Here is a 20,159-nt window from a genome sequence, read left to right on the forward strand (position 1 = left end):
ACGAGAAAAAATATGAAAAAAAAAAAATTTCAGGTGGGCGCGTCTCCGCCCACAATGGACGTGGGACGCCCATCGCTAGCAAGACAAAACTAGGCATTGATCTCAACATCATATTCAAGTTTCATCCAAATCGGATCACATCCCACAAAGTTGTGCTCTGGACAGACAGACAGACAGAAACTAATTTCGTGGTCACTGGCTGGCGCTCGTGAACCAACAAGGATTACATGAAAAGTTCGCAAAACTGTATTCCTTTATTGGAAGGGATTACAAGGTTGGGGCGGGGTGGGGGTGGTGGGTGAGGAGGGGGGGGGAGAATACGACTGTCAATCAGTATGATGGGGACGGGTCCGCGAGACACATTTGCCAATGAGACCTACAGTACATGTCTAATGGTTAACGGGGGATTATTATCAGTCTTGTCCACGCAGGGCAGTCACGTGGCCAATCGACAGCAACAACACACACATATTTCCACAAAGTACGTTCTATTTAGAATGTCAGATCGTCCATAAAGTATTACAGTCCCAAAACAATGTGAGCATGTCGACAAAGTTTGTAATACAGCATTTGTAAACGAGTAGTCGAGTATCTTCTATACACAAGAAATAAAAACATTTTTTTTAAATACAAAAGGATGAAGGGATGTTCCTCCAAAATGAAAGCAAACAAGGTGGGGATGATCACAAGAAATGATCATGTGAAACCAATAACCATACCCGATTCCTGCACCTTTTTTGAATAACGGTTGTCTCTACGCAAGACACTAACTCTGTGTGTGTGTGTGTGTGTGTGTGTGTGTGTGTGTGTGTGTGTGTGTGTGTGTGTGTGTGTGTGTTTTAGTGTAAGGATGATCTTTCTCTTTCAGGCCAAAGTACCCATGTAAATTAGTTCGATTGTGAATCTTGGTTTTGGGGCTGAAGTACACCTGCCGAGTTTTGTTTTCATGTACTGACATTACCTTTTAATGTTTTAAAAAGGCATTTCACAATAATGATGGCTATTGATCCAGAAACGCTCTTTCACAATGGCATTCAAGGAATTACAAGAACAAGGGAAGAAAACCACCTAACCGCATCATCGTTTTTGGTGCACTCTTCAACCCAAAGTGGTCATGCAGCAACCTCTCATGGCTGATCTCACATGTGATTCTGCATTTTCTCCAAATGTTTGAGATCTCATTTACTACTTATATTAATTTTAGATCGGATGGCGTCTGGTTTCTTCCCTCGTAGCCAATTCTTTCCAGATCTTAAACTTTTACGTCATAGCAATGATGAATTTGGAGATGTCCCCTTTCATTCGACTGGTGCTTCCTTAAAGTTTATCACACTGTCACTTGATATAGAGTCTCGAGGTTATAGAGACTGAGGCCTATTATGACTTCAAGGAGACATAATACCTCACATTCTGTAATAAAAAAATTTTCACAAACGTGAGACTCGTGGAAGAGCAAAAACACAGAACGGGCCAGAACAATAAGAACGTAATGTAATAAAGAGGGGAGGATGGGAAAACACACCAATAGCATAGTACAGAGAGAAAACAGAGGGACATTGTAAGGAGAAATGAGCATGGAGAATATTGAGAACAAAGGAAGAAATGAACATGGGTGGAAGACACAAGGGATGAACAAGCAGCACTTGGTGGAGCACATACCTCTGCCATGCAATGCCTGATCCATGAGAACATATCAGGCCCAATGCATTTTTGAGATGTCGTGCTACACGTATATCGGTTTAGCCCTATCTGTCAATGATGAAGAATTCTAGTAGCAGGATCCAGATCTTCACCAAAATGTAATCAGTTCGTCCTTGTCACACACCAAAACTGTCCATCAAATTTCATCCGAATCCGTCCACAACTTTTTGAGGTATCCTACACACAAACAGACAAAGAAACAGACACACAGGACTGAAACCAACTGCCTTCCACCTTCGGTGGTGGAGGCAACAAAGAGGAAAACTGGAGATGAAACTGCAATACTGGGGAATGAACGAGACTTTCAATGTGATTTAATCTTTAATTGGAAACCGACACCAAAGCACAGAAACAATAATTTTTGATAATTTTACCACTAAAGACGGCTATCCCAGAGTGAATGTTTCCACGACCATTGTGTGCAGGAGCTTAAAGAGGAGAGAACATGAGATGATTGTTCATGTTTATCGATTCTCATGTCAGATATGGGGATGTCCAGTAAATATCCAACCTCATCTCCAAAGGTTTTTCATCGTTGATTGGACAACCACTAAATATCCAATGGGGGTATTATTTCAAAACAAGTTATGCATTGATTTATGAAGCATTTTTAATTATGAAATGATTCTTTCTTTTTTTTTAAATGGCTGTAAAACACAGGAAGGCACTTTGGAGTCAGACCTGGGATCAAATCCGTACGAGACCATAGTAATGGTCTCCACGAGACATCTCAAAGGTGAGTTCGCTATCTTTGGGATAGTTGTCAAGGACATCATGGTTTCACTGAAACTAATGATTTTAAAAGGTTAAATGAAACATGACAATGATTTTCTCAGCAAAATACACAATTATATAATTTTTGGTTATTTTACATCTCCTGATATTTGTGCCTTGTGTTTACATTCTTCACACATTTAGGGGAAAAAACCTGGAAATTCCATCCAACAAGAACATTTGAATAATTTCCTTCTGACAAGAAATTGGATTATGAAGAAAGTCGATGAAAGCTTAAAGTAGAATAAAGGCCCAGTCACACCTTGACGTTTTAGCCAGCTTATGCCAATTTTTGGAAAATTTGTCTAAAACGCTGGTACACGTCGAATACGTTATGGGTAAGTTTTGATAACATTGAGAGCACGCTGAAAAACACTGCCATATGTCGTTGTACGCTGGCTTTAAACGTTGTACTTTTCGGTTGTCCTCAAATTTTCCATGCTTGAAATTTTAAGACGTATGTCAGCGTATGACTCACACGTTCCGCATAACGCTGGCCATTAGTTGTAGGCACGTCACAGGATCGTTGACACACGTCGACACACGTTAATTGTAAGTTACTCATAAGTCGAAACACATCAAGGTAATGGTTAGCGTCAGTGTTCCAGACTCCCTGTTTTTTTTTTTTTTTGTTTGTTTGTTTTTTTTTTCTTCCTTCCTTCGGTATGATGGTGATTTTGACAATTCGATTTCTAGCGCGGTTATAATATAATATAATTAATAGGCTGCCGCTCAACGATTTAAATCATAACCGCACTGTGCACTGAACACCGTCATACCGAAGAAAAAAAAAACGGGGAGTCTGGAACACTGACGCTAACCATTACCTTGACGTGTTTCGACTTATGAAGACCTTACAAGTAACGTGTGTCGATGTGCGTCAACGATCGTATATCATGCGTACAACTTATTCCCATCGCATGCGGAGCGTGTGTCATACGGCAAGTACGTCGTAAAATTTTCAACATGTTCAAAATTACAAGACGTACTCTACTTACTACGACGTATGATAGCGTACTTTAGCGTTCTATTCACGTATACCAAACTTACGCATTCCGTATTCGACGTGCGCCAGCGTTTCAGATGCATTTTTCAGAGGTCGGCATATGCTGGCAAGATCGCCAAGGTGTGACCGCGATGTTGACACTTCCATTTCTGCAGTGGTTAGGATTTGAATCGTTGTGCGGCAGCCTTTTCATAACCTACGCCACGTCATCGTCGGCGATGTGTGCAGCGTGCAATGCCGAAGTCAGACTATCGTTGGGCATAGGTTGTGTAGGCCGACAACAGGTTCAGCATTCGTTGGTATAAGTTATCTATAACACAACGAAACGTTCTGTGTCCGTGACTAATACGTTATGCATAAGACCAAGTCGTTATGAATACGTCCGAATCTTTAAAAAAAAAAACATCAAAAGTTCAACGTAAGCCAGCGTTTTACATACATTTTAATAAGTTGCCATTGCTGGTTAAAACGTCAAGGTGTGACTGGGCCTTAAGCAAAGCATGATGGCAAAATATATTAAAGGAAAAATGGAATTTGTGACCCCTTTGTGGTGACCATGAGGGCTTCGTGACCATGAGTTCTCTACATGATGTAAGTGAGCATCACTGAGAGGGACATTGTGAGGATCATGAGGATGTTAGAGAAAGGAGTGTTCACGGAGTTGTTGGAGAAAGGAATGTTCACGGAGTTGTTGGAGAAAGGAATGTTCACGGGGTTGTTGCAGAGATCAGTGTAACAGCATTTCTTCACCACATTATCGACTGCCATCTCACACATCGTGTTTGTACTGCACAAAAATCCTGTCAAAATTCCCGCTGTTGGAACAGAGGAGAAACACAAGTTATTACCTGATGATTATCTGGTTAAATAAAATTAGAAACACCAACCTCCATGGGAAGAACAGCAACTCACTGATTTAAGACACGAGCAAAGAACCCGTCCTTGTAGAATGGTTATTCCCACGGGATTACGGAGAGATTAATTTTCCCATGTTTTTGATATCTGGTGTATTTTTTGATGACTTTCAATATTACCACCAGGTGGTGCTGTCTGATAAACATTTACATGCAGAAAATTGGGATTGCACTTCCACTTTGAACCCCTGTGGGTAGGGGGGGGATATTAAATTTTTAACCCCTCAAACCTGCCCATGCATCCCACAAGTGAAATCAACAGTCTTCAACTCATTCCATCTCGTCGTTTGTTGAGGAATACGTTTAGTTCGTGCTCATTAAAACTTTAACATGTGCTCATTTTTTAAGAAGTTAGTAAACTTTTTGTTGAACTTTGGAAGATAACTTACTGAACGAGAACATTGAGCCCCAAAAGTTTCCGTTTGTCATTCTTATTATTATATTAGGGCACCAAGTTTTACAGGCTGGGTAACCTATTACTATTCTTCAGATTATTATTCTTCATGATTATTTGGGTACTAAGCCTTTCAGGCCTATTGTTTTTCTTCTGTTTTTTCATCATTATTATTCCGCCAGAATTTTTCGGCTTTATTCCCTTTTTCATTCATTTTCTCTTCAACCTCGTGACGTGAAATTTTCACCAGAGGAACAATTACTCCTGTGGAATTTTATAATGATAATTGTGACATAATAGGTCACATGGTGTGGTGGACCATGTTGGAAAAAAGGAAACACATTGAATCTCTATCTCCAAAACCATTCCATGGAAAAAGTTGAAACGTGGCACACATCAAGTACTCCCCAAAGTATACGTCAAGCAAAACGGACCAAGTTTGACCTCGTGATGAATTAATTCCTGCACGGCGGGTGGTCGAATGGGTGGCAAAACGTATTGGATGCTCGCACCAGTCTGGCATCTGTGCAGGATGGGCAGGAGAAAAACTTTGTTGGTGAGTTTGTTCTCCTTGGCATCATTTTCAATGAACCTGGAGAAGGCTTGAAGTTGGGAACAGATTGTCGTTCTCTCAAGCAGGGCTGAAAACCATGTTATCATAAGAGGTCTTTGTCCATGCTCATTACTTACTTTTAATGGTTCTCTCTCACACACACACACACACACACACACACACACACACACACACACACACACACACACACACACACACACACACACACACACACACACACACACACACACACACACACACACACACACACACACACACACACACACACACGGAAGATAATTGGCAGTGGGTCGTTTATTTGTCACATTTATTTTCCGCATATCTTGCGGGATTGTGAGTTGCACAGGCGACTGATGGGCTATGACCTGCTCATGATATATCTTTTCCGCTTATCTTGCAGGATTGTGAGGTGGACAGGTGACCATGATGGGGTTTGAAGGCTTCAAATGGGGCGAGGACTGATGCCTTTGGGTTGGGTGAGGGATAGTAAGCATTGTGGTTGGGAGTGGGATGGTCAGGACTTGCAGTTGGGAGGAGGATGGTGAGGACTTGAGGTTGGGAGGGGGATGGTGAGGACTTGAGGTTGGGAGAAGGATGGTGAGGACTTGAGGTTGGGAGGAGGACGGTGAGGACTTGAGGTTGGGAGGGGGATGGTGAGGACCTGCAGTTGGGAGGGGATGGTGAGGACTTGCGGTTGAGAACTTGCGGTTTGTGAGGGAGGGGGGAGTGGGAAGAGCAGAGGACTTGAAGTCATATTTTACATTACATGGAAAATGGAACAAGCTAAGTTCCACAATCTTCCACAGCCCAAAGAACAAGACTTGGTCACTGCAGAAGTGCCTCAAGAACTGCCTGCTGACTTTGATCAACTGAATAAAGGATGACGACGGTTGATGGATTCTGTACTTGAAGCCATACAAAGTATTGTCAGAGAATACCCACCACAAACTCGATGCTTTTTTGTCATTGCCCCAGGAGGTGCAGGGAAGACATGCGTTTTCAACATGCTGATGAGTCACCTCCATCACAATGGCTCTCAGGTTGCATGTGCAGCCTGGACTGAAATATCAGCGACGCTCTTGACTGGAGGGAAAACAGTACACAGTTTGTTCAAACTTCCAGTGCCGGTAGTGGAAACCAGTTCCTGCAACGTTTCTCCCACTTCACATCAGGCTGACATCCTGCATAACCAGATGCTGTTCATCATAGATGAAGCATCCATGATACCCACCCATGCACTTCATGCTAAAGATAGATGTTTGCAAGACATCACTGCAATCATTCAGCCTTTTGGAGGCAAAGCCATTCTGTTCAGCAGGGATTTCAGACAAGTCCTACCAATTGTACCACAATCTCCACCAGACATTGTTATCGACACATGCCTCAAACTTTCATTTTCATCAATTGGTGCTCACTCAAAACATGCGCAATTTCCCAGACCAGGAACACTAATCAAGATGGCTGCTTGATCTCCAAAAACCTGGAAGAGATGTTGTAGAAGTACCTACTGCGCGCCGTGTAAGAGGTTCCCTGATTGACGACGTTTTTGTGAATCCAACCAGCGAGGACAGACAACTGGCCATGGATGAAGAAGTCATGCAGACGTTGCCAGATGAAACAGTCACTTACGTCAGCACAGATTCAGTTAAGTGTGACAATGTTGAGGTGGCAGAGAACTGTCCGATGGAATTCATCAATTCCTTCACACCTACCGGGATACCACCTCACCACATTCATCTCAAGGTTGGTTCTATTGTTACAAATTTGGAAGCTTACTGCACACAACAGCCAGAGTCCCGATAAATCAGTTATATCGGTAAGTATGTGTTTCTAGTTAGAATCCATCGCCTGTGTCTAATGGGAATCAAGTGGATGTGCGCTGTGGGTTATTTTATAGATAGGATTTTTCACATCTTCACTTTCACAACAACAACACTCTGCTCGCGGCATTCTTTGCGCACTCGTAGGCGAGCGCGCACCTGGGCGGAGTCTAACATCGGCATGGCGTCCGTCTTTGGCCAATCGGCAAGGAGCGGGCGTCTCACCTGCCCCGTTTCCGACTCAACACCATCGCCATTACGCATGTGGCCGGAGGTGAGGAGGTAGGCGGAGCTACAAAAGCCTCCGATCGGGACTCCACCCAGACGGGTGGGAGTTGCCCCACCTCCCGTGGGCCTGTCCAATGGGAGACAGCCAGGGAATCGCGCGATGGGTCCACCCAATCAGAAGGCGAGTGGCCAGGAGAAGAGGCCCCTTCCTCCTGAAGAGAAGTGTGGTTGTCTGGTGCAGCGTTCAGGAGAGGACGGAGTTCGAGAGATCGTGGCGTTTGTGAAGCAGCCGGTCATCGTGTGTGAGACATTTCCAACCTGGCATCCAAAGCCAGTGAGTGGTTGTCGGGCCGAGTGTGAAGGGAGTTTGCGTCCTGAGTCTTCTCGAGTGCGCGTCTCTGCACGGGTTTGCTGCGGACTGCATCCCACGCTTCGGAGGTGTCTCCTCTGGCGCGTTACAGCGAGCGACCATTTTTCATCAAGGGAGATCACCTCGTCTCGTCTCCTCTGGATTCGGCTGCCCTGGCCCATCCTTTGGCGACCGGAGCTCCGGGAAGGGGTGGACGACCAGCCACGCGCTTGCGGCCAGGTAGCCAGCCGTTCTAACTCCCAGCCGAACTATCCTCCTCGGCTGGAGAGCCGAATAAAGACCCGGCGGGTCCATTTCTTTTTTGGGTGTGCGTCTGTATGTGGGCCCGTCTCCAAGTAGAACTGTTAAGTGCTTTTTGTTGTACATTATTTGCCTTGCCTAGTCGTGATAACTCTGCTCCTTGTGATAAACCCATTTTGTTAAATGTATCAGCTCGTTTCTGTGTTTCTATCATTGGTTTGCCGCACTGTGAACAGGAACTCGGAGGCCTCATTGCTGCCGTAATCGTGCAATCGGCCCGGCAGGATTCTGGTACTCTCCGCTCGGGGTACGGCTCGGATCGCGCAGATCCTGCCGAGGGTGAATTTCCCCGGTAGTTTGGACGATGTGGGTATTTAAGTATATTGAAATGGGCAATCGACCCTATCCGACCGAGGGAGGGTAAGAGGTGGGATGAGGGAGGATAAGGGATGAGAGGAGGGAGAAGGGATGGGAGGAGGGAGGAGAAGGGATGGGAGGAGAAGGGATGGGAGGAGACATCCGGCGTTGCCCGGCAACTCTGGGCACCCCTGCGAGTAAATAAAGTAAAACCCCAGGAAATATGTGATCGAAGTAAAGTGATTTCCTTTCAACATTTCAAGTCACTCATTGGATAAAATTAAATAAAGAAAGAACGCTTACTGAATGTTGATGTTATAGTCATACAAGCATGCTCATTTCCATTGCAGGTTATTGTATCTCTCAGATATTGGTTTCCAACATAGCATTTCAATCCTGCAACTGAAAAGACAGAGAACACGAGCAATGTCAGAGAGAAAGACATTTTTCCTCATTATTTCTAAAATCGTCATTTCTCCGAATGTCCTGCACAACTACTGGTTTTTCCAGGAATGTGTTAAAAAATTATATTAAATAATTTGAATCATAGATTCATAATAGAAGAGAAAAAAAATTGGCTTTTTAACCTTAATTAATCAGAAATCACAAAGAAGCAAATAAAATCCCACATCAGGTAAATCTGCAAAAAAAAAAATCAACATTTTGGATAAAGTTGAACAATGAATTATTTTAAATAACAATCTATTTATCCAACAATCCAACACACATCTCATCCTTTTCACTCTCTTACCTGCCCCAAGAAATCCGATGAAAACCACAAATGGTAGCACAGACATCGTTACACGTTCACCGGGATCCTACAGGTGTTGGAGAGGGTAGGAGGGGTAGAGATTGGATGTCAGGAAATGAGAATTTGAGGAAAGGAGAAATGAAACATGAAAATATTTAATGTTTCCACAAAGAAATCGGTAATGGTTTGAAACAGTAATTTACGAACAAATACCAACCGTCGCTTCGCTGACGGGAATATTGAGGGGGGGGAGAGTGGGGAGAGGGAGAAGGGTGGGGGAGAGAGAGAGGGGGGCTCGAGGGGGGGAGTGAAAGGAGGGAGGGGGAAAAAAAAGAGAGAGAGAGAGAGAGAGGGAAGTGAGGAGGTGTGGTGGAGCGAGGAGGGAGGGAGAGTGAGGAAATGTGGGGGAAGGGAAGGCAGACGTGTGGTGGAGCGTAAATTACGAGTCATACTGTCTCATCAAAATGATTCTGCGTAGAATAACAGTGAAGATGGAAATAAAATAATATCTGAAATCCATTTTCTACCGGTTAAACTATAAATACTGCCCATAGACAAACACCGCCAGGACATGTAAGGAAATAAACACAGTTCGGAGACGAACAGTGCCAGGATACGTCCAGAGACAAACTCCCTTCAGGACAAAAACACCACTCGGACACGTCTGGAGACAAACTCCCATCCAGACACGTTCGGAGACAAACTGCTGTCCAGACGTAAACACCACCCAGAAGCGTCTGGAGCCAAACACCTCCCAGATGTGTCCGCAGACAAACAATGCTTGGACGTTTCCAGAGACAAACAACGCTTAGACGTGTCCAGAGACAAACACTTCCCAGACGCCTCAGGAGACAAACACTGCATGGATGCATCTGGAGCCTAGCTCTCCGGAGCAAACACTACTCAGACACGTCCAGAGACAAATTCCCATCAGGACATAAACACGACCTGGACACGTTCAGCGACAAACACCACTCAGGCATGTCCTGAGGCAAGCTCTCCAGAGACAAACACCACACGGACACATCTGGAGACAGACTCATGTCTGGACACGTCTGGAAACAGACTCCCAACCGCAAAGGTCAGGAGAGAGACTCACCAACCGGACATGTCCGGAGAGAGACTCCTGACCAGACACGTACGGAAACAAACTCCCGTCCGGACAAGTCTGGAGGCAGACTCCCATCCAGACACGCCTGGAGACAGACTCCCATCCGGACACAAAGACCACCCAGACACGTTCGGAGACAAACACCGCCTGCATGCGTGTTTGTCAAGAGACAAATACCGCCCGAACGTCTCCAGAGAAAACACCACCTGGATATAAGGTTCACTTGAGTGACCCAGCAGTATTGGAGGCGGAGGTTTTGCACTCTCCCGAGTGCTCCCCCTCTAGTTGTGTCTTTTTGTACGAGGGGTGTCCCATGCACCTTGTGGGCAGAGCCACGCCCACTTGAACTTTTTATTTATTTATTTTTTTCTCGATTTTTTTTTTCTCGCAATTTCATTTCCTAGAAGCTGTGCATAATGTCCATAAGTACAACGTATAAAAAAATCTGATTCGATTTGGTCAATTTTGACGGAAGAGATAGGTTTTCACGGTAGGGCTTCCTCAAAAGCTTCCACTAACTCAATTGTACCTGTCGTGGCATTGTTCAATAATGCCCGCGAACCATCGTCGCCTCCCGGCTAGTCCCTTTTATCATCGTGTGTGCTACACTGACTATTGTCCTGAAGAGTAGGTCTTTTCCCCTAATGTATGTGAACGTTGTTAGGAGTTTTATCCCCTTCAACATGAGCAAGCAGTGGCACCTCGTTTCCAACCAGTACCTCACCGCTTTGCTCATTTTGTGAAGGCTTATCAAGATTATTCCCTATCTGTACTACTAAAACTTTGCCGCTTTTATTCCCACCTTCAGTGCTTCGGCAGCAGCGTTTCAAAACCCTCCCTCGAAACAGTATCCATAACCTGTTCATAACGAAACAGCATGTGTTCTTTCACCATCAGGGACAATGGTACTTGGTGTGACCATATGCACCACAGCCGCAGCAGGTTAAAGTCTCCGTCATTGCAAAAATCCTTCATTCATGTTCTGCCACTTTAAAACTCAAGGAGATATTCAGCTGCGTTGCGCCATCTTTTAACACGACATAGCAGAACAGCTTGAACGATTCTAAATGTTTTAACTTCTCGTTCCTCGTGCGCAAGGGGACCGTGATGATTCTACACACTACTGTGTCACAATCACCTAACTTTTGCTGAATTACTTCGTTCGATAAAAAAGGCGGCACATAATGTGCCGGATTAAGGCATGGGCTTTATGGGCTGCAGCCCAGGGGCCACCGCCAGCTGAGGGCCTCCAGAGATTAAGTGAAATTAATTTACTGTGAAAAGTTACTTCATTTGTAAATACAGAATGAAAGTATAAGTATGCTGAATTATCTCTTTAAAAAGGGCTCAATTAATTAATAATTAAAAAGGGCCCTGATCAGAAAAGAAAATTTTCTCATTCATTGATATTCCGAAAACATATAACTGGTGAGAATATTAAAAGGGAGTGGCTAATGTATTCTCCCTCAACAGGAAATGTATATTGTTTTGCTTGCGTTCTCTTTGACGGTATACATGGATCAAAAACCCAGTTCTCCATTGGTGGATTTTCGGACTGGAAACATGCCTCGACACGGATTTCAGAACATGAGAACAGTTCTGGACATAAGACCTGTATGATGACAGTGATTTCTAGACGAATCGATTCAATGTTAGAAATCCAATTCACAAAGGAAAAAGTAATGCAAAGAGTAGTTTCAGCTGTAAAGTTTCTCTCCTCTCGTGGATTAGCCTTTCGTGGTGATACAGAAGTATTTAATTCTCAACAGAATGGCAACTTCCTTGGGATTCTTGAATTAATTGCTGAGTGTGATCCTTTTCTTAGTTCTCAAAAAGCAAAATATGGTAATCAAGGACGAGGAAAAGCTTCATATCTTCAACAATATGTGAGGAAGTCATAGAGATTATGGGAAACGAAGTATTGAAAACTATTGTAAAAGAAATCAAGGAAGCGAAATACTTTTCTCTAAGTGTTGATTCAATGCCAGACATATCACACACTGATCAGCTGACTGTGATTATTCGCTATGTTAGAAAATCAGATCATAAAGAATGTACTCAGTTCAACAACGACACAAGAACGACTTAACAGACGAGCTGTCATGGCAATTGAAAATGACATTCTCAAAAATTTACAATTTACTGATGTTTTGGAGAAATTTGTTACCAGGAAATTGCGCAAAGCAAATGTTTGAATTTTAATTTTGTTTATAGCCTCGTCAAATAAATTTAATATTTCAAAAACTTCTTTTAGTTTTGAAAATATCACAATATCTCTTCTCTTTTTGTTGTGTTAACACTTGCGCCCATCGATGCGGGCCCAATGTTGACATTGTGTTGTAGAAGTTGAATAAACTGATTTCAAGAATCCGAAATTCGACTTGCATGCTTTTGTTAATGATCACTGGGGGCCTCACAGTATCTGCAGCCCAGGGGCCGACAAAATCGTAATCCGGCCCTGGGAACATTACTCAGGATTATTTTTGTGGCAGGAGTGTCCAGTGATGAGACCGGAACAAACGTTTCATCATCTCCCAGGAATAAACCGTTTTGCACAACCATGTCAACAACACACGTTTGTGAAACAAAAACCACAATCTTGTGGCTCAATTTAGAGCCAGTCCGTAGGGTTTTTGAGGTGAAGAGTTTCGAGGAGATGCTTACGATACCTTTTTCGGTTTTCATCATTTTTCTCTTCTGGTTGCAGCTGTGCCAAATTCTGATGACCCCCAGCAGGGTAAAACTAGTCTCATTTTGCAGGAAATTTAATGAGGAATCCAAAGAACATCTCACATTTGGCACAGCTGCAACCAGAAGTGGAGAAAAATGATGAAACCCAAAAGTAGGTACTTCATGCATAGGCCCAAAATAATATGGCATCATAAAAAAAAACTTAGGCCCAGGGTACCAGGTGTCTACCCACGATTTTTCCCTTCCTTTAGGCATGCCCGAACAAGATTCAGTGAGAAAACTCGTCCACCTCAAAATTCTGACAGGTCTTATGGCCAGGGACTGGAGTATTGGCCGATATCGGCAATTTTTCAGGAATTGGCAGATTGGAGTCAGTGTGATGACCAACTGCAGTATGTATTGCATACAACCCAAAAAGCTTTATAAAGAGCTGCATGTGATGGGTGGGAAAAAAAATTTTGCTCGGTAATTTAGAAAAAAGTTAATACGACAAACAGCTTGGAAAAATATATTTTGCTTTGAGACTCACAAATAGAAACATATAAGCTTTGTGAAGCACCCCCGATAACCAATTGCTTGAGAATCAGTTGTGAGGACAAAGGAAAATCTGATAAAACCTCCATCGGATACGGGATGAATCTTCGCCACCATGGTGCCCGTAATAGGCATTGCATGCCCACACACCGGTGGAGAGTCCGTATCGATCAAAATTTCCCCAAATGTACCATGTCCATGTGTGCGGAAAACGTACCTCTACCTTGGAGTAACTTTCGACTGTGCATCCAGATCGGGACAGGAACTATACCACTATCAATTGTTGGGCGCTCGGTAAGCACTGAAGCAAGCACTCCAATGGAACGCCTGGCTTGGCAAGTGATTACCAATTGCCGTCAATGAAACCGTGCACCCAGAAACACCCAAGCAATGTCCGAATTGGACGAATTAATACTTCTTTTTAGCATCGGAACTGCTGCTGAGTTCAAATCTGGAGCTTAAATTTTGTAATTTGGCTTAGTTTAAGAGATTCTGGAGGTTATCACATGGGAGGAAATGAAATAAAGCCATGAACGCTGGTGTCTTCTGGTGTTTATAAGTATTGCAATGTGCCTAGCAATTCGTAGCTATGATGAACAGGCATTCAATAATACTAATAGTCAGGGATCCAGACCCATGATTTTAAGATTGACCGGACACCACTTCCTATACTTCGCAGGCCTCGGTTTTTCTTTAGTTTGGTGTCTCAGGATGAAGAATCAAGAGGCCTGGGCATCTCGTTTGCGAACACATCACAAATTCTATTTGAACATAGGTACCCACCAAAAATGAGTGCGATTTTTGCTATCACTAATTTTTCAGAAAATGTTTCATAATTTCCTCAAATGTCAAGTAAGACAGTTAATTTCAACCCCTAGTAAGGACTTTGGCATGATCTTTCATATGCTGAGGCCAAATTTGTCAAGTTTAGCCAATTAGAGGTTGAAAAAAAAAAGATTTTTCAGTCCAAATTGCCTGCAAAATTTGCTAAATCAGCAATAAATATTGTTTTCATTTGTCTTAAAATCAAATCAACAACTAATATTATTATTATCTTGTCGAAGGGACATAGTAGATGCAATAGGGACCACTGGTCGTCATTATAATAATAATACCGAATATAAATACATGTACATGTGTTCATACACATACATATACATGTTATATACAATGAACAATATTTTGCAGCTAACGGTAAACCACACTTTTTTCTTGCTCGAATGGTGGTTTGGATGTGCACACAACATGAGCAACAGGTTTCTAACACATATTTATTACAGATTATGATCGTTTAGACATTATTATATGTATATTAGGTTGTGTGTTGCATAGCAGTACGACACTCCACAAACACATACTTAGTACATCGTGTATCTACCTATTGATCCAGAAGATGGGACCCGCGATAACAAGTATACAGTTAGTTAAGATTGTGAATAAAATAATTAACTAATTAAGAACGAACACATCTATTGATTTAACATGCATATGCCTTCATGTGAATGAACATTTAAATTATATACTTGTAGGTGTGACCAATGGCTGAACCTGAACGCAAGAAAAAAACGACAGTCCACTGACTTTGGTTGATGTGTGATCTGCCAGCAGTCCTCGGCTGAGACAGTACAGAAACTAACCGAGAAGGGATTCCAATCATTTTTATATGCAGTAACCCACCGACTCGATGATACGGCGCTCAGATTGCAAGATGAAATCACTGCAGGCGAGGAGGATTTTTTGTCTAATGGTCCGAACGACATCATCTTCTTATGTTCTCTGAGTGACAAGTACAGGGCTTGGTTGTCAGACAGTGGGGCCTCCCTGAGCTCTTCTCGATCATCATATATCAAAAAGAAGATTGAGCACTACTACAGACAACATGGTTCATCCATCATGATCGTACCACAGAGAGAACAATCCTCTATAATCTGTTCATCAGACATGTCAATAGGATATCTTCTTGCGAAAGTCGCCAGTATGAAAGATGAAATAAGTGCCGAAGAAAGTGCTGATGAGAGTGAAGACTACTCTACTGAATCGAACGGTATTCGTGAAAGAAATATCACCTTGCACCTTTCTGCCAAGTCCTTACAAACAGACATCAAGGCGACAGCTTCGCAGCTAAAGAAAAACAGAAAAGAAAACATCGACACATCTATGCAGATAACATTTGACGCTGCGAATGAACGTCTACCTGTATCGCTGTATAACCATGTGGCCTGGCTGATTACTGACGCAACACCTGAACTTACAGACCCTAACACGAGAGTGCAACTGAAAGAGTGGGAACGCAAGAAAGTCCTCAATTTGGCCCAAGATATCAGTGCAGCTGTGGCAAACACTCCAAATCCAAAGCACATTGGATCAGCATGACATGTATTGAAACAAACAAGGAGTAAAGAGATCGTAACAATGATGAACCGTTTTGGAAATAGTATTAGCTATCAAGACGCACAGAGGTACATCACCACTATGGCACAACCCACTGATGAACCAGAACAAGACAAGCCATTAATCCCATCTAATTTAAAAAGTGGACGATTCACTCATTGCGCCATTGACAACTTGGATTTTCACGAGCACACTCCAGATGGTAGCACAATGCATGGGACAACGCACATCTACCAATATCCAAGAAATATGGATGATCTCTCAAGGACCTATGCTTCAGTACCATTAGCTAAATCCAGAAAAGCTTATTGTACAGGGATTCAGCCCTTCCATACCAAAGACAGTGGTTTGACCTTGCAAGATCGACAGCGTAGTCGTTCTATGAGTGGTGTAAGCCTGACACATGAAGAACATGCAACTAATTTATTATCAGACCACACAGTTTCTTGGCAGTTGATACAAAACGACTGTTTTAAAACAGTTGACCATGACAGCGTCATCTCATGGAATGCCTTTCATTCCCTTTTGGTGGAGGAGAGCACATCACAGACATTGATTGGGTATGGGCCATTCTTCCCAGAATCCACAACAAAACCTGATGCCGTTGAAGCTTCAGTTGAATACTGTATCACAGTCACACAAGCACTAGGCCAACAGCATTGTGTACTGACGTGCGACCAAGCCATATACGAAGTACATATATATGTATATATATATATATATATATATATATATATATATATATATATATATATATATATATATATATTAAATGAATATTAATTGACCCTACTGTATCTACTAGAAGTTATTTTTAGAGCACAAAATCAAGTTTAAGATGAATGAAAACATATTTACTGCTGATTCAGCTATTTTTAGGGGTCAATTTGAACTGAAACGTAATTTTTTCAACCTCTAATTGGCGAAATTTTACACATGTGACCTCAGCATATGAAAGACCATACCAACGTCCTTACTTGGGGTTGAAATCAACTGTCGAACTTGATATTTGAAGAACTTATAAAACGTTTTTTTGAAAAATTCGTGATACCGAAAATCGCACGCATTTTGGTGGGTACATATGTTCAAATACAATTTGTGAGACGTTCGCAATCGAGATGACCGAGCAGGCCTCTTGATTATTAATCCTTAGACACTAAACTAAAGAAAAAATGAGGCCTGCAAAGTATAGGAAGCGGTGTCCGGTAACTCCTAAAATAGCGGCCTTTCTGAGTTTGGATCCCTGACTATAGTGAGAAAAATGAAACAAAAAAGGCTATCGTGAATAAATCATTGCAGCCTGTTCCAAGTCAGGGCATGGTTGAGCAGCCCCCACCCAAAATGGTGGCTTCAGACCCCAGTGAAGTTACCCAGAAAACGTCTAAAGACCCAATATCGAACAAGGTGGCTGAGGATCGCCTCATAAAGGATATAATTAAATCCATCCATTGGGACCATTCTCTGTGCAGAGCAGTGGTGGTGCCTCAAGTCTCCTTGGCTATTGGACACAATCCTGGACAGATTGCCACTCCGACACAGTATACCAGCAAGCTGGCACTCATTTTGCCGAGCCCTTTCCACTGATGTGGAACAGGGATGAATCAAGGATCGCAACGGTTGACACATTAAACAGAGATGTTTCTCGCCACTCCACTCCATCCTTGTGCACTAAACCCCTTCTTTTTTATTTTTCTGTATACACTGTCAAGGCTCGTATGAGAGGTAACACACAGAACGTACAACAGGATGACAGGCAGAGTCAACCCCACCTGGTATTAATTTAACATCCGAGTGGGATTTGAACTCAGGAACCTCGGATCCCAAGCCCACTACCCTAACCATGAAGCCAACACCAAGCATATATAATTAAATAAAGCCGTTAATTATCTTCAAAAGGTGTGTTTTAATTAACCCAAACACCCAATTTTCACTCCTGTACTTCCTTCGAGTTATCTTGGTCTACATGCAAAGTTTCAAGCTGCGAGGTTTCATAGTTTTGGAGTTATGGAGGACACACACACACGTCCTTTTGCAACTTTGAACTTTTGCTGTTCAAAAAACAGTGAAGTTGGTATCATAAATATTCCTACCTTTGTGTGAAACAGATTCTTCAATCCTGGTGCAGATCTTTACGTGTCCTGGATTTTACGCTTTATGTATCATTTGGCAACGCCCTGCACAGGTGACATTACCTATAATTGCTCGTCAGTTCAAAGTTATGATTCACAACCATAAAATGCAGTAATATTCAGGAAAAGGATTTTCTGTTTAATTTGAAATATATGGTCAAAAAAATGAGAAATTCACATTTCATTAACTGTGATGAAAGTAAAACATTAAAATTGATATTTTTTAGCCTCTGGAAACACAAAGTGTTTGTAGCTGTTGATCTCAAGCTATGGTTTGGAGCAACGGGTGGGGGAGTGGGACGATGGGGGGGGAGGAGGGGGGATATCGGAGGTAGGGAGATTAATTATTTTCTGCACGGGGATGTATTTGCATCACGTGATTAGTAAAGAGTGTGTCCACTTTTTTGCAAATCATAATGTCCTTTTAAAGTTTTATCAGTTATTAAAGAACCACACAAGTTCAATACATTTTGTCAGTGGTTGGAGTGGGAAGGCAGTAAGAGTAATCCATCCATCCATAGGGACCATACTGTGTAGAGCGTTGGTTCTGCTTCAGCAGTCTCCTTGGCTATTGGACACAATCCTGGACGGGTCGCCACTCCGACACAGTGTACCAGCAAGCTGGCACGCATTTTGCCAACCGAAGAAGGATGACAGGCAGAATCAACCCCACCTGGTGTTAATTCAACAGCCGAGGGGGATTTGAACTCAGGATCCTAGGGTCCCAGTCCCACCACCCTAACCATTAAGCCAACACCAGGCATAGTAACAGTAATGATCGGAACAAAAAAAAACCCGATAAATTAAGTGTATTTAAATAATATTTTAATGATGGTGAAATCCTTGCTCCAAACATAAAATGAGCAAATTTACCTTGAATCTTTCCATCGCTAAGAATCAATCCTGAACAGGTGGCCACTCCTTCCCAGGTAAAGACTATTCAAAAACAGGCAAGGGATTCGAACCTTTTATCTGTGAGAATAATACAATAACACTTGACCCACTTAAATGTGCCCACCTAGTTGTGACAAATGCTAAATACTTTCCACTTCATTATTGGTTACCTGAAATGATTGTTCAGAAATGCTACACACGTTTTTTTTGTTCAGAAATACGTTTTGACCGCTTTTGTGAGAAACTTAATGGTGACGAGTACACACCAATTTAAAACAAGTCTTTGCACATCCACTGGATTAAGGAAGTTGAATAATAAAACAAACCTTTCCCAACACTACTCTAAAATAGCTGTGCTTCAAAGTGAGCTGATCCACAAGGTGTGATGTGAAATCATGCAGGTGAAGATTACCTGAACATGACAAATCAGACAAACTGGCCCCTCTTTTTGGTTCATTTAAATCAGACTATTCAGAGCTTTTATCAAGTTATTTGCACGAGTTTAACCGAGCCCTTTCCATTGACGTGGAACAGGGATGAATCAGGGATCGCAACAGTTGACACATTAAACAGAGATGTTTCTCACCACTCCGCTGCATCCTTATGCACTAAACCCCTTCTTTTTTATTTTTCTGTCTACACTGTCGAGGCTCGTGTGAGAGGTAACACACAGAACGTACAACAAGGTGAGCTGGAAACAAGAGGGGCGGTAGAGGAAAGGGGAAAAAAAGTGTGGAACAGAGACATGAGGAGATCTGTGGAAGGGAGAGGGATGGGGCGGGGCACACAGGATAAACAAGATGGACATTACAGGGACTTTCAGGAAGGAAAGCTGGGAATTTGAAGGATGTGGGTTTGGGGCGAATTAGCGGGGGGAGAAAAGATCATGGTTTTGGATGGGGGAAGATAAGAGATGGTGGCGAACAGCTGTTTTGAAGACCTGGAGTGAAGAGTGGGATTGAAGAGAGTGGGGGTGTCTTTTCTAGAGGTGGGAAAAAAAGAGGAATGAAAGAGTGAAGGTGAGTAGCGATTCATGATTTTGGGAGAAGAAGGGGTTGCTGGCGGACCTTGAACGCCCTGCAGAAATATGGGAATGATAGATCACAGATAGAGCAGGGAGGGGGGGGGGGGTCGAGGCCAGAGAGGAGACGGGAGAAGATAGCAACACCACCAACCTACCTGTGGTAAGAGAGCAAGAGATGCAAAGACTCAGCTTCATCGTGGGAGATGCCAATAATCCGAAATGCCTTGGTTTCCACAGCGTGAAGCCCAGAAAGGCG

At 42.8% G+C, this 20,159-nt stretch overlaps 1 protein-coding gene across 1 annotated transcript; it reads right to left on the reverse strand.

Moving 5' to 3' along the window:
* Nucleotides 1-2,009: 2,009 nt before the first annotated feature.
* LOC147013763 (uncharacterized) lies at nt 2,010-18,188 on the reverse strand. The gene is made up of 4 exons (XM_085850956.1): nt 17,947-18,188; nt 9,130-9,196; nt 8,682-8,780; nt 2,010-4,296 (listed from the first exon to the last, which is right to left on the reverse strand). Exons 2-4 carry the CDS (start codon nt 9,173-9,175, stop codon nt 4,064-4,066), a joined length of 378 nt encoding a protein of 125 aa, XP_085707082.1. The 5' UTR covers nt 9,176-9,196; nt 17,947-18,188; the 3' UTR covers nt 2,010-4,063.
* Between the last annotated feature and the right edge of the window lie 1,971 nt (nt 18,189-20,159).

Source organism: Eptatretus burgeri, chromosome 13, assembly GCF_056783735.1.
Source record: "Eptatretus burgeri isolate ZD-2024b chromosome 13, Ebu_testis_v1, whole genome shotgun sequence".
Taxonomy (NCBI): domain Eukaryota; kingdom Metazoa; phylum Chordata; class Myxini; order Myxiniformes; family Myxinidae; genus Eptatretus; species Eptatretus burgeri.

Excerpts from the sequence above, each read along its gene's own strand:
- LOC147013763 (XM_085850956.1), bottom strand. The coding sequence starts at position 9,175 with ATGTCTGTGCTACCATTTGTGGTTTTCATCGGATTTCTTGGGGCAG. Across the intron at positions 8,781-9,129 it reads CATCGGATTTCTTGGGGCAG|TTGCAGGATTGAAATGCTAT; the intron begins GTAAGAGAGTGA and ends CTGTCTTTTCAG. Across the intron at positions 4,297-8,681 it reads GACTATAACATCAACATTCA|CGGGAATTTTGACAGGATTT; the intron begins GTAAGCGTTCTT and ends CTGTTCCAACAG.